At 43.8% G+C, this 13,013-nt stretch overlaps 1 protein-coding gene across 2 annotated transcripts in view; it reads right to left on the bottom strand.

Annotated features, from left to right (window-relative positions):
• Positions 1–12,939, bottom strand: part of FAM114A1 (family with sequence similarity 114 member A1) — a 70,404-nt gene extending 57,465 nt beyond the window's left edge. For both annotated transcript variants that reach the window (XM_018049372.1, XM_018049373.1), the window contains exons 1-2: positions 12,857–12,939; positions 4,520–4,875 (exon numbers count right to left, since the gene is read on the bottom strand). In XM_018049372.1, the coding sequence (XP_017904861.1) occupies positions 4,520–4,867 (348 nt within the window). In that variant the 5' untranslated portion in view covers positions 4,868–4,875; positions 12,857–12,939. The remainder of the gene's footprint in view (positions 1–4,519; positions 4,876–12,856) is intronic.

The following is a 13,013-nucleotide window of genomic DNA, read 5'->3' as shown; positions in this document are numbered from 1 at the left end:
AACCACAGGTTTGATCCCTGGGTCAGGAAGATCCCCTGGAGGAGGAAATGGCACCTCACTCTAGTATTCTTGCCTGGGAAATCCCATGGACAGAGAAGCCTGATACAGTCCATGAGGTTGCAAAGAGTCAGACATGACTGAGAGACTAAGCATGCATACGCACATCCAATACAACCAAAAGGTAGCAGCTACCATCTGGTTGCTCAAGTGAAAAATCAGATGTCTTCACGTGGAGAGTGATAAAAAGAGAAACACTCCAATAGAACTGGGGCAAACTCTACTCACTCATTTAAGAGGCAAAAATCTGTCATCAGCAGATCTTGGCCTATGTGCTCTCATCTTTGTCTTTGTTGATAGCAATTTTACTGTTCTTAAGCACCCTACTTTTCCTTTTCTAGGGAGAGAACTAGTGAGTGGTAGTCTGTGTTTTCCTTTGAGTACTTTGAGTGGTAACATGCATCCTTTACCTTCTTCATGACTGGCTTTTTAATGCACTGGTATAGGACAGTAGGGATGAAATTTTTTTACTCTGGGTAATATTTTCTGATGCTAAGAATTTAGGGAAATTTGAACTAGATTAGCTCTTTTAGGGGCTGATCGACTAGCACATGGGCTTTCCTCATAGCTCAGATGGTAAAGAATCTGCCTGCAATGCGGGAGACCTGGGTTTGATTCCTGTGTCAGGAAGATTCCCTGGAGAAGGGACTGGTTACCTACTCCAGTATCCTTGCCAGGAATCTCCATGGACAGAGGAGTCTGGCAGGCTGCAAAGAGTCAGACACGACTGAGTGACTTTAAGAGAGGGAGAGACTAGTGCATAATAAGGCCCCACAAGATTTCTGCAAATAAATGTCATTCCAACCTAGTACCCATGACAAACATCTCTGAACCAAAGATGGGGACTTCACCAACTCCTTACAGTTGATTTGGGTGCTCCATCTCAGGCTTCCTTGTGCCAGCCTATCTAGTCTATATCTAGTAAGCTAAGACATACTATGAAGTGAAGTGTTAGTCGCTCAGCTGTGCCCAAATCTTTGTGACCCCACGAACTGTGGCCCACCAGGCTTCTCTGTCCATGCAATTCTCCAGGCAAGAATACTGGAATGGATTGCCATTCTCTTCTCCAGAGGATCTTCTCGACCCAGGGATAGAACCTGGGTCTCCTGCATTGCAGGCAGATTCTTTACTGTTTGAGCTACAGGGAAATCCAAGACATACTATAATTGCTTTTATATAACACTTCCTTCCCCAACTAGATGGGAGGCATCCTAAAGATAGTTATACTACCCAGCTTCTGGAGAATAATACATGGTGTCATGAGGTTGGTAAAGATTTAGACTCTAGTCCAACCTCCTAAGTTCAAGGGGGGCTGGGGACCATCTCTTATGGAGGTTGTGGTGTGGATTCCTAAAAGAAGCCTTAGCTCAATGGTTTCTGAGTCTGTACATCAGAATGGATGACAAAGAGAAGGGGCCCTAAAGACAGAGATAACTTCTCTGAGTGTATCAACTGTGATGGTGTGACCCTTCAAAGAAGACATGCCAGATGAGTAGCTGGCAGAACCACTGGCCCCAGAGTGCCTCCTGGGGTCACACCATCCTGCCTGCCAAGTGATGGCTGCCATGCTGACTCAGGCAAAGGGGAAGCTAATAAGCTAAAATAATAATTTTAAGAGGACCAAGACCCAAAGTAACTAGATACCACTTATAGAAAAATATATACATTTAAACCCATTATCACAAAACCTAGTGTGTCCTAGAAGAAACGACTTCCTCAATGACTATTCTGCCAGGTTTTTTAAAAAACAGGCATTTCCCCTTAGAAACTTTCTTTTAAGAGGTGATGAGATTCTCTTAAACTCAAATACATCTAGGCCCAGACAGGCTTTTGAACTTTTCCTGAAGGACCTGTCATTCCTCAGCACACCTGTGTTCAAGATCCAACCAACCAACATACAAATGAACTTTTGATTCAAGACTTTTTGCAAAAAAAAAAAAAAAAAAATTTTTTTTTTTTTTTTTTTTTTTTTTGCAGAATTCATTCTCTTCTGGATCAACAGAAAAATGGTTGTTTTCATCACCGCAAAACAGCTTCCTGTAAGTGTGCAATGAAGAACAAATAAAATAGAGCAAATGAAGAATGCTTGAAGATGAAGCACCCAACTGAATTCGTCTAATATTAACTTAAGACAAAAGGATAAGTTGCTGAGAGAGAGAGAGTAGAATCCCCTTTTCTAGTAATTATTAAGAAGAAACTATATCTGTACCTAGTTAGAAGGTTTAAATGTAACCTGGGTGAAAGAGATAAGCTTTCCTCTCAAGGCCCTTCCAGCCACCTGTCTTAGCTTTCTGTCTTCTTAGAACCAACATGCTCACAGGAACTCCTCCCACATCCTGCTTCTACCTGAGTTCCTGATGCAACGACCACCACCACCCTGGCCCCCACCCTCCACACACACAGAGAGTCACGGCTCTAACTCTGTGGCCAGTCTCTGAACTTCCATTCAGATACTTTGTGAAGCTTCATGATAAGGAAATGCTCCCCTTTTCAAAGCTATCAGTAGGGGAGGGGAGGTGCTGGGAGGGGAATATCTGTCTGCCAGTTAGCTCGCTCTCTCTCTCTCTGTAGCATTAAGGAGGTTTACAAAGTGTTCTCAAAAGAATTCATTCGATTTGCTCGAAATGTAAGAAGATGGATGTGTAGGAGCATCCTGACTTTATTTTGCTATCTGTATTAGCAAACTTGTTATAACTTTTTGAAGTCTGAAACTGGAATGTATAATCTAGCCTTCATGAACACACATATCTTGACTCAATGAAACTTTTATAGCTTCTTTGAATCATCTTCGGTCAGAATGTCATGGTTAAGATATTTTTTTTTAATGTACAAAAGTATATATTAATAGTAGCAGTTACAATAACAATTGGGAACCAATGTGCCCCAGTAGAAAGACAGCATGGAGGGAAAATAGGTTCCAAAGTCAGGCACACAGGTAAATACAGGTATAGGGCATATCCTATTGGTTATGTTTCTGTGGAGAATTCAGACTAATATCCACCCTGTCATCATTCTTTCTTTCTTCCCCATTCCCAATTATTTCTCAAAGCTCTCTCAGTGGTTGAAATGTTCAGCTAGAGTTGAGACCCTTTGATCTAGGGATTCTTAATCCCTCAGGGGGTCCATGGATGGCTTTAAAGTGTCTGTGATATCATAGAACTCATAAACAAAATTTTGCATGTATGTTTACATAACTGATCCAAACTCCCAGCTGGTCCTCAGACCCCTTCCATGACATTCAGCAGAATGATCATTTGTTTTTGTTTAAACATCTCCAATGATGGGAAAACCCTTCCTTTCATCTCATCTTAGAACAATTCTGAGGGTTGATTTGAGGAAACTGAGGCCCAAGAAGTCTGCTTTTGAGTAAAATAATCACAAAACATTAGTCAGAAGGATACCTCCTGGTCTCCATGGGCAAATTCTTTATTTTACAGAGGAAAAACTGAAGCACAGAGAAATTTGGTGTCCTGCCCAAACTAACAGAGTTAATGATAGATGGGGGATGAAAGCCCAGCCCCCGAACTTCCCACTTAGCCTGCCTCCCTCACTGCTTGCAGCAGAGTCCCCTCAAGGAGGGGCCGTGTGGGGCACACTTCGGGAGAGCAGGGCCGATCCCCCTACACTGTAGCATCCTCCTAGAAGGCAGGTTTGGAGGAGAGTGGCCCATTTCCTCAAGTACTGCAGACTGCCTCCCTACCCCTTCCGGTCCCCACGAGGATGGAGGGAAAGGTGTCAGGAAAACCCAGCTTGGTCATACTGATGTGGAATGAGGTAGTGACATGGAGATACTGGCCTGACTTATCCCCCAGAGAGCCAGGTGCAGGCGCTGAAGTGAAGCACAAAGGTGTTCCGCTGCTGGCCTCCAGAAGGTGGTATGTGATGATAAAAGAGGAATCTGAAGGTTTCAGATCTTCAGAGTGGATTTGTAAATATGCAGTAAAATTTAAGTGATGTTAAAGAAGCATTAACTTGTTTAGGGGGGAATTAAGTTCGTTAATAATTTGGACTCGTTATATTCAATATTACAATATCGCTCACTTACTGAGTAGCTCCCTTACTGACCTCACTTACTGACTAGCTTAATATCTTACTGGGTTGCTTAAGATCTCTGAGCCTGATTGTCTCATCTATAACTTGGGGTTAATAATATCCAGCTTAGAATCTCAAGGAACTGTTGTATGGAGTGAATTACTTAACATATAGAGTAGTTAGGAGAGTGCCTGTTGTGTCCAATAATTTGGTGGTGGTTATTGTTAATAAAAATACAATCAATAAGATGAAAATATTAAAATGACCAATTATTCTCATATAAACCTTTTCTCACCAAACAATACATTTCTGATGATAGAGGTAATGTCATAGTGTATACTGAATTCCGAATTTCTAACCTCACAGCTTGGCACAAATCTATGCCCATGGTAGGTATCAGTAAGAACTTGGTCAAATGAACCACTCCTACCGGATCACTCTGTTCTTTCAGGGGTATTTCGGATCCAGGTTCTGCCTCGAGGCTCACGGCATCAACACACTCAGCGAGGGCATCCTCAGTCACTTCTCCGTTGAGGGGCAGCTCCATGGCGCCAAGGTCTTTGGGCTCCTCAGCGAGTCCAGTGTCAGCAGTCTCTGCACCCTGAACAGCCTCATTTTCGTGCACATCTCTTCTGGGATTCGCTGGCGTTAGCTCATTTGAAATTGCAGCTGAATCACAGCGCACTTCTGCATCTTTGGGTAAAGTATCACTGTTGGGCTTGTTGGTAATTTCTTCTTTGTCTCCAGAGGCTAACATGTCATCGCCATTGTCAGACATTTTAATATCTGTTAACATGATTACAAACAAACAACTTACTCTTTATCTGAATTATTAAATTTTAATTCAAAGCCCTGAATAATTAAACCTGGTGGAGGTAAGATTTTTTCTACCAGGAAGAAACTTTATGTAACCTCTGTGTAGGCCGAATAATGGCCCGCCAAAATATCCATATCATAATCCTTGGAAGGTGACTTGGCTTCCTATGCAGTGAGGTCCTTATATCTTTATTTTAGACTAATGAAATTATCAGGCTTCCCAGGTGGCTCAGTGGTCAAGAATCTGCCTGCAATGCAGAAGATGCAGGAGACACAGTTTCCATCCATGTTCACCTTGTGAATGTTACTTTATATGGCCAAAAGGACTTTGAAGGTATCATTAAGAATCTTGGATTACCTGCATGGGTCTTAATTGAAATCACAAGTGTCCTTATCAGAGCAAGGCAGAGGGAAATCTGACTGCAAAGAGGAAAAGGCAACGTGATGACCGAAGCAAAGACTGGAGTGATGCGCTCTGAAGATGAAGGAACAGACCACAAGCCAAGGAACACAGGGGGCCACTAGATGTGGAAAAAGTCAAGGAAAACATTCTCCCCTCAGACTCTAGAACTGTAAGAGAATACATTTGTATTGCTCTAAATCACTATGTTGGTTGTACTTTGTTGCAGTAGCAATAGGAACTAATATAGACCTACAGGGCTATCTTTAAATGTTCATGGATCTTTCACCTGGCATGAGGAAATATGCACGTAGGAACTAAGAGTATTATCTTTATCTGTGAAAGTATTTACTTCATATGACTTAAATTTGTAGCCATAATAAGAATAAGCATGGAAAATACCTGAAAACTTATTTTAACATGCTTGACATTTAGTATTGCAATTTGGCCAGAAATTCAAAATGAAAAAAACATACATACGCAGAAGTGTGCCTTGTTGCGTACCAGCCCATGAAGGTCTGAGCTTTCTTTGGTCAATAGTTTATATGGGGAAACACAAGGATGAAATGGAATAAAAAAGTGACATATTAAGCCAAATGAGGAATGGAGCCATTACAAAATAACATACAGAACAGAAACCTCTTTATGAAGTTTGTGAGTTATCGCTACCATGTACAACAGTGCAGTTCAATAGAACTTTCAGTGATGATGAAATGTTCTGTATTCATGATGGCAAATATGGTAGCTAATAGTCACATATGGCTATCAAATACTTGAAATATGGCTGGTGCAACGGAGGAACTAATTTTTAAATTTAATTTTAAATAAATTTAACTTAAATTTATATAGACATGTGTGGCTAGTGGCTACCTTATTGGATAACATATATTCAGAAGGATAGTTCAAGATGATAATTTCCTTGTGTGTGTTTGTGTGTGTGTGTGTGTATGTTCAGTTGAATCAGTCGTGTCAACTCTTTGCAACCCTATGGACTACAGCCTACCATGCTCCTCTGTCCATGGGATTCTCCAGGCAAGAATATTGGAGTGGGTTGTCATGCCTTCCTCCTGGGGATCTTCCTGACCAGGAATTGAACTCCTGCATTGCAGGCAGATTCTTTATCACTGAACCACCTGGGAAGCCTGATAATTTCATTAGTCTAAAAAAAAGATAATGACCTCACTATATAGGACACCAAGTTGCAGGCTAATCAGTGGGTATTTTTGTTGACCTCAGTGTTTGCCAACTGGTCAAATCTCTGGTCACTGTTAAAACCACAGTATGTGGGAAGCCATTTCACATACTGGCCCTGTGATGACAGTGGCCAACCTGCAATTCATGTGTACATGCCAACCGTCTTGACCCTTCAAACTGTTGTTCCTTAAAACTGTCTAGCTATTTTCTCTCTCCTTTGGTGAATCTTGTTCCTTTCTCACAGTTTTACACACTTCTATGCTGTGACTCTCAAATACCTACCTCCATTCCACAGACAGAAAGAAAACTAGTGGCTTCTAGTGGCTGTCTGCAATGAGGGAGACCCAGGTTCGATCCCTGGGTCGGGAAGATCCCCTGGAGAAGGAAATGGCAACCCACTCCAGTATTCTTGGCTGGAGAATCTCATGGACAGAGGAGCCTGGTGGGCTACAGTCTACGGGGTCACAAAGAGTCGGACATGGCTGAGCGACTTCACTTTCACTTTCAGTGGCTGAAGGGAGGGGGGATGAGTACTCACTGCTAATGGATGTGGATTTCTTTTGTGGGCAACGAAAATGTCCTAAAACTGAATAGTGGTAAAGGCTATACAATTCTGTGAATATATTACATTCAGAAAAGACTGTCAGGTGGTTCAGTATGTCGTTTTAACATATTTAAGGCCCATTTAGAGTAACCGTCTCCTCTATATTTTGTTCCTCCTAACTGGATATAATTTTTCTTCCTCTGAACTCTCAGAGCACTTTGCATCTATCTCAGTTTGGATGGTTACAATCATCTTCGATTAGAGTCGTTTGAGTGTTATCCTAATATGCTGTAAATACTATGAAGACAAGAATCTTATTTTGTCTTCGTATTTTATACAGCACTTAACATGGTTTCTAGAACACTGTAGGAAACTCAACAAACATGTGTATTGAGTTATATTAATATTTTTGGAAAGATTTAAAATTACAGTGTAATTTGAAATGAAAGTAAGCAGCAAATGCCTTTACCTCATTCGCTTACTCAGGAGCTATCTTACAGCAAGTGATTTCAAATGACCCATATTATCTTTCCTCTGTTCCTTCACCTACAAGATAACTGGGTTAGAATGTCTCTTTTTAAACAAAAATACTTGAATTCTCTGATAACACAACTATAAACAAGTCTGCAGATGGGAAAGGCAAAGAATGCATCCTCCCCTTTGGCTGATACATTAAGTTTCAGGTATTCAAGGTTGGAGATGGTCTATCAGTAAGTATAGTCTCTGCCTAGCTAAAGTAGTAAAGAGTGATTCTGGCTACCCTACAGAAAAGGGATTGTTACTGTGGTTTATGGGAGAGGAATGAGATTGAGGGAGGGTAATTGAAAAGCTATTGTCACTTGGAAGCTTATCAAATTTTTGTGAAAACCAGTCAGGACTGGCCTGGACAGAGGTTGGCAAACTACAGCCAGGTGCCTAAATTTGCCTCCCCTCTGTTTTGGTAAATAAAGTTTTATTGGAACACAGACATGCTCACTTGTTTATATAACCTCTGTGGGTTCTCTAGTACAACAGCAGAGGTGAAGAGTGGCGAGAGAGACCACATGGCCCCCAAATTGCAAAGTCTAAAATAGTTACTGTCTGGCCCTGTATAGAAAATGTTTGCTGACCTATGGTCTAGGACATTCCTTCACTGCCATGGCCTAGAGTTCTCCTAATTTACCCTTATCCTCACCTGGGTCCTAGGGGTACAACCATAAGGAGATTGAGCACATACTTGGACATCACTTATATTCCCCTTTTTCTGTTCATCAACATTTAGTCAAAGGCACTGTCTGATATTTTAATTTCTTTGTAAGATAATTTGAAAAACCTTATTATTAATCTGGATTATTAAGAAGTTCCAAACTATTTCACTTGTCTATCAGCAGGAACATGAGAATAAACCTGGTTATAATAAATATTTATGGGTGAATAAAAAGCATTAGAAACATTTTTTATCTGCTTCACCTTAAATTGTTGTGATATTGTTCCTAGTGCTAAAATATTTCAGCACATACTATGGAACATCTACATGGATTAGTTGTATTTTATGCTCTGGGGGTGTCTGGTTAACATTTTAAATGTCCTATTAAGGAATATAGTTTTCAAGGTCTTTAGTTACCTTTTCAGATTCTGTAATGGACTGTTCACCTCGTGAGAGGGTTCAACCATCCCTCTCTCTGAACACTATTTATCAGGGGGTACTATTAAAAGCTTCCCCAGTGGCTCAGATGGCAAAGAATCTGCTGCAATGCAGGAGACCCAGGTTCGAACCCTGGGTTGGGAAGGTTCCCTGGAGAAGGGAATGCCTACCCACTCCAGGTTTCTTGCCTGGAGAACCCATGGACAGAGGACCATGGTGGGCTACAGTCCATGGGGTCACATGACTGAGCAACTAACACAATACATTATTAAAAGTATTTTTCACTGATAAAATGGAAATGGTGCTTAAAGTGGACTGGCAAGAAATTCTGTACGGTACTTTTTGCTCTTCCATTTCCAGGGCAAAAGATTATACTGAATCCAGGAGCTACTGAGCTTTGCCGTAGATTTTTTCTAGTTCTACTCATTGCAGGAGTCCATCAAAGCCTGATTACAAGGTTAGCTGAGTCCTGCCTCCAGAGTGGTCCTCATCCAAGGACTAAAAGACAGAGCCAGAACTTCATCAACTGACAAGAACAAGCTGTATATTTGAGCCTGGTTCCTAACCTACATGGGAGTGTGTGGCAGAACTCCTGAGAGTGGATTCTGGTTCCATCAGTTGCACAGAGGAGCCTACCATGCTCACCCATCTCTGATGGCCAAACTGCCTTAGGTCAGGTCACCTCAACTGTGGGAAAATGACCACAACAAAACCTCTCTTCCCTGTGGCTACTCTGTATCCAATTATCAACATGAAGCCATTTCTTCAGAAATACAGGTGACATTCAGCTGTAAGGAGTTGAACCAATACTGTCAAGACACATTTATGGACAATTTTTTTCAGGAAGACTATATTTTTACATCTTTTCAAATAATCAAAATGGTCGGCCCTACTTTAACTTCTAATTGTATGTGAACTTTTCTACCTGTTACAAGTCCATATTTTCCCTGAATCTAAACCAAAAAAAGAAAGCTTCCTCCAAATCTTTTTCATTCTGGTAGACTTTGGTCTACTCTGGATGTTATGACAGGAGAGAGGTAGTCATTTTTAAAACAGTGCCCTTCCACCTGAACTCATTATAAACTGTGTGTTCTAAGACACAGCTGTTCCTATGTAGGGACTGTTGGCGGCTGGGATGCACACTGTGTGTCCTGGGTTGGCCCCCATCTCTGCCTGGGTGCCCCAGAAGCAGTCGGATTTAAACTTGCCCTGATTTATGGTTTGGACTGTTGACCATTACAGCTGTGTCCTGTGGCTTTGATGCTAGGGAGCCTCAACCCACAGAAACAAGGAAGTTTCTTCAGTAAACTCCAAGAAGAGGAAGAGTGGCATATAAAGAAGCCTTTGTGGGCTGGGAATATAAGTTAGTTTTTCATGAGTCAATTCATTCATCACCTAAAATGCTCCCAGAGCTATGCTAGGTATTGGAGCAACAATTTCATGGCTCCAAAAGTAAGTTTAAAATGGAAGACATCCTTCAGAAAACGAATAATCTGTTTCCATCTGATTCCTGGTCAGTGAAGGTCCAGGAAGCTACTGCATCTAACACAGAATGGTTAAATGATGATTTAAAACAGCACATCACAGCAAGTAAAGTAGTGCCTGAACTAGACTGATCTCATACAAGGGAGAACCTTGAAAGAGGCTTTGACAGTCATTAAGGCATGATGGGAAAAGAGTGTATGCAAGTGCTGGGAATGAATCTAGACATGCAGAACGGATGCTGTGTGGCTGGGCCAAGAGCCACACGGAGGAATATCAAGGGATGGGAGGGATGGATGCTGAGGTGGAAAGAATTGTGCTCTGATCTCTCTATCCCTCTGCGGGTGTACAGCCCACTCATTCTCGTTGGGCTTCCTTACTTCCTCCTCTGGAGAGTAAGGGTGGTGGACATAATGATCTGCATACTTTGTTCCCCAGCACCAGACTGCAGGACTGGGACCAGCCCGTGATGACAGAGAAAAATAAGGACAAGATAGAGAGTGTTTCATCAGTCTAAATTTATTCAACGTAAAGGACTGCCTTCATCTTGCAAGTTTAACCTTCATGCTTTTCTTGGTATTAAAACATCTTTCATTTTATGAAATAGTATTGGAGTGCATGGATTTGTTAAATGGTCTCACTTGGCACAATAAGAAGTTGGTAATACAATACCCTGTGTGAGATCACTGCCTCCAAATTTAAAAAGTGTCAGTCAGTGAAAGACCAGGAACAAAAACTGGATGACAGGATCTTAACCAGGTTGGGAGAGTTCCAGCAGTACTTGACAAGTATGTGTACCCAGAGCCCAGACTCTTTCCTCCAGTCTGGCTTCCACACGTCTGCCAGGTAATTTTATGAAACACGAATAAGGACCTATTTGCTCCCCTGTTTAAAAAACACGAGTTTTAAACACCTTTGCATGGCATCTGGGGCCCCTCACAGTCCAGCTCCACTTTCTCTATCAGCCTCCTGGAACTCTCAACTCAACAGACAGCACATTTTCCATCACTGCCCAGGCAGCTCATAAACATCTCCATCTTTGCTTATGCTGGGTTTTCTGACCAGGATGCCCTGCCTCCAACTGCCTGGCAAAGTCCTGTTTTGTTTTTTTTTTCTCGGTGTCTAGAATCACTTTCACCAACTCAATGGACGTAAGTTTTAGCAAACTCCAGGGGACAGTAAAGGACAGGGAAGCCTGGTGCGCTGTAGTTCATGGGATGGCAGAGTCTGATATGACTCAGTGGCTGAACAACAATGTTACTTTCTACTTTGAAATTTTCCCAAATTTGCCCCACTCCTTCCAATGTTTTAGAAGATACATTGCATAGACTTCTATGGCATTTTTAAGGAGTATTTATTTCTGTATCATTTTTTTTGTATCATTTTTTTAAAGGAGACATTTGTCTCTCCTCCAGAACTGTGACCAACAAGCACCTAGCTTGTTTTCCGACAATCTAATATTTACTGAACTGAAATATAGTGTTTGATATTGATTAAAGAGAAACAATGTGTGATGTAAGCCTGGTCTAATGATGTCTGAATCCCTGAGAATCAGCAAGGCTCCTTCCCACCCTCAAATTCCTTCTGCACTGGCTCCAAGGAGGCTCAGATCCCACCCTCAAAGTTCCCTTCTTTTGCTTAGAACTTATGCCCTAAGAAGTTTATCAGATTTTTTCCTGAGCTCAGGAAAGGAAGGAAAGGCAGGGAATGGACACAGGTGAGGTGGGGAAGGGGCAACGGGAGGAAAAGAGGGCAGAGAAGGCTCTGAGGAGAAAGCCTGCCTACTTAGTTTTCTCAGGGTGGACGAGGTCTTCTGGAGTTCGAGACATTGATTTTAAAAGCCACCCACTTGACTCTCTCAAGATGTTTAGGATGAGAACTGATGGCATCGAAGGACAGAGAGATCACCCTGACAGTTCATGCAGAGTTCTTTCTACTCCAGGAAGGGCAGTGAAATTCAGGCGCCTGATCTGAGATGGTTAGAAATACGTGATTCCAGGGAAGAAGAGGAGCGATTGGGCCGGCGGGTGGGGGGGGGTTGGGGCGGGGAGTGGGGCTCAACCTGGAGGCTGTGAATAGAGGTGGGCTGGCTCAGGGTGCTAGCTGGGGTGGAAGCGCCGGCAGTGCCGGCGTCTGCAGCGGGAGAGATGACGGATGATGAGCTTAGGTGGGAGGGCAAGGCCGGAGCTCGGCTTTTCCAGGCCAAGGGCTTGGCGAACCCTGGGATGGGACTTGCTTCGCCTGTGCCCGCCGCTGCGGACGCCCCGCAGCTTGCCTCTCACTGGGACCTGGGACGTGGGGGAAACTTTTTCAGACTTGCTTTGTGCTGGGACCGAATACTTCGGGAGCACAAGGCAGGCTCCGCAGAGGTTCACGCCGGCCGAGGGGGCAGAGCAGGAGTGCGGGCGTGTGGGTGTGTGCATGAGCGTGGACCCGGAGCGACACACACTCACACACACACACTCACACGCCCGCACCCACGCGGGGCCCTCGGCCGCGCCGCCCGCGCCTGCCCGGACCTTCACCTCCAGGGCCGCTCCCTCCGATCCTGTGCCCGGTGCCCAGCCCCTGCCGACTCGGGGAACCGAACGGGATAGACAGAGACGGCAGGGTCTCCCCGTCACCCCGCGGCAGCTGTTCCCGCATCCCCCCGCCCCCGCGCCCGCCCGGGGAAGGGGTGAAGGCGAGAGGTGCCCGGGGCTCTTACCGCTCAGGCGGCCGAGTGCGCGCGGGAGCGCCGCCGGGTCCCGCCCCGCCACGTCGGCAGGGCTGGCGGGGACGCGGCCGGAGGGCGGGCTGGGAGCGGGACAGGGCGGACTGGCCGCGCTGCCCCGCCCCGCGGCCCCGCCAGCCCTGCCCCCGTG

This window comes from Capra hircus, chromosome 6 (genome assembly GCF_001704415.2).
Source record: "Capra hircus breed San Clemente chromosome 6, ASM170441v1, whole genome shotgun sequence".
NCBI lineage: Eukaryota > Metazoa > Chordata > Mammalia > Artiodactyla > Bovidae > Capra > Capra hircus.
The sequence above is the reverse complement of the archived record's forward strand: the minus strand, read 5'-3'. Positions and strand labels throughout refer to the sequence as shown.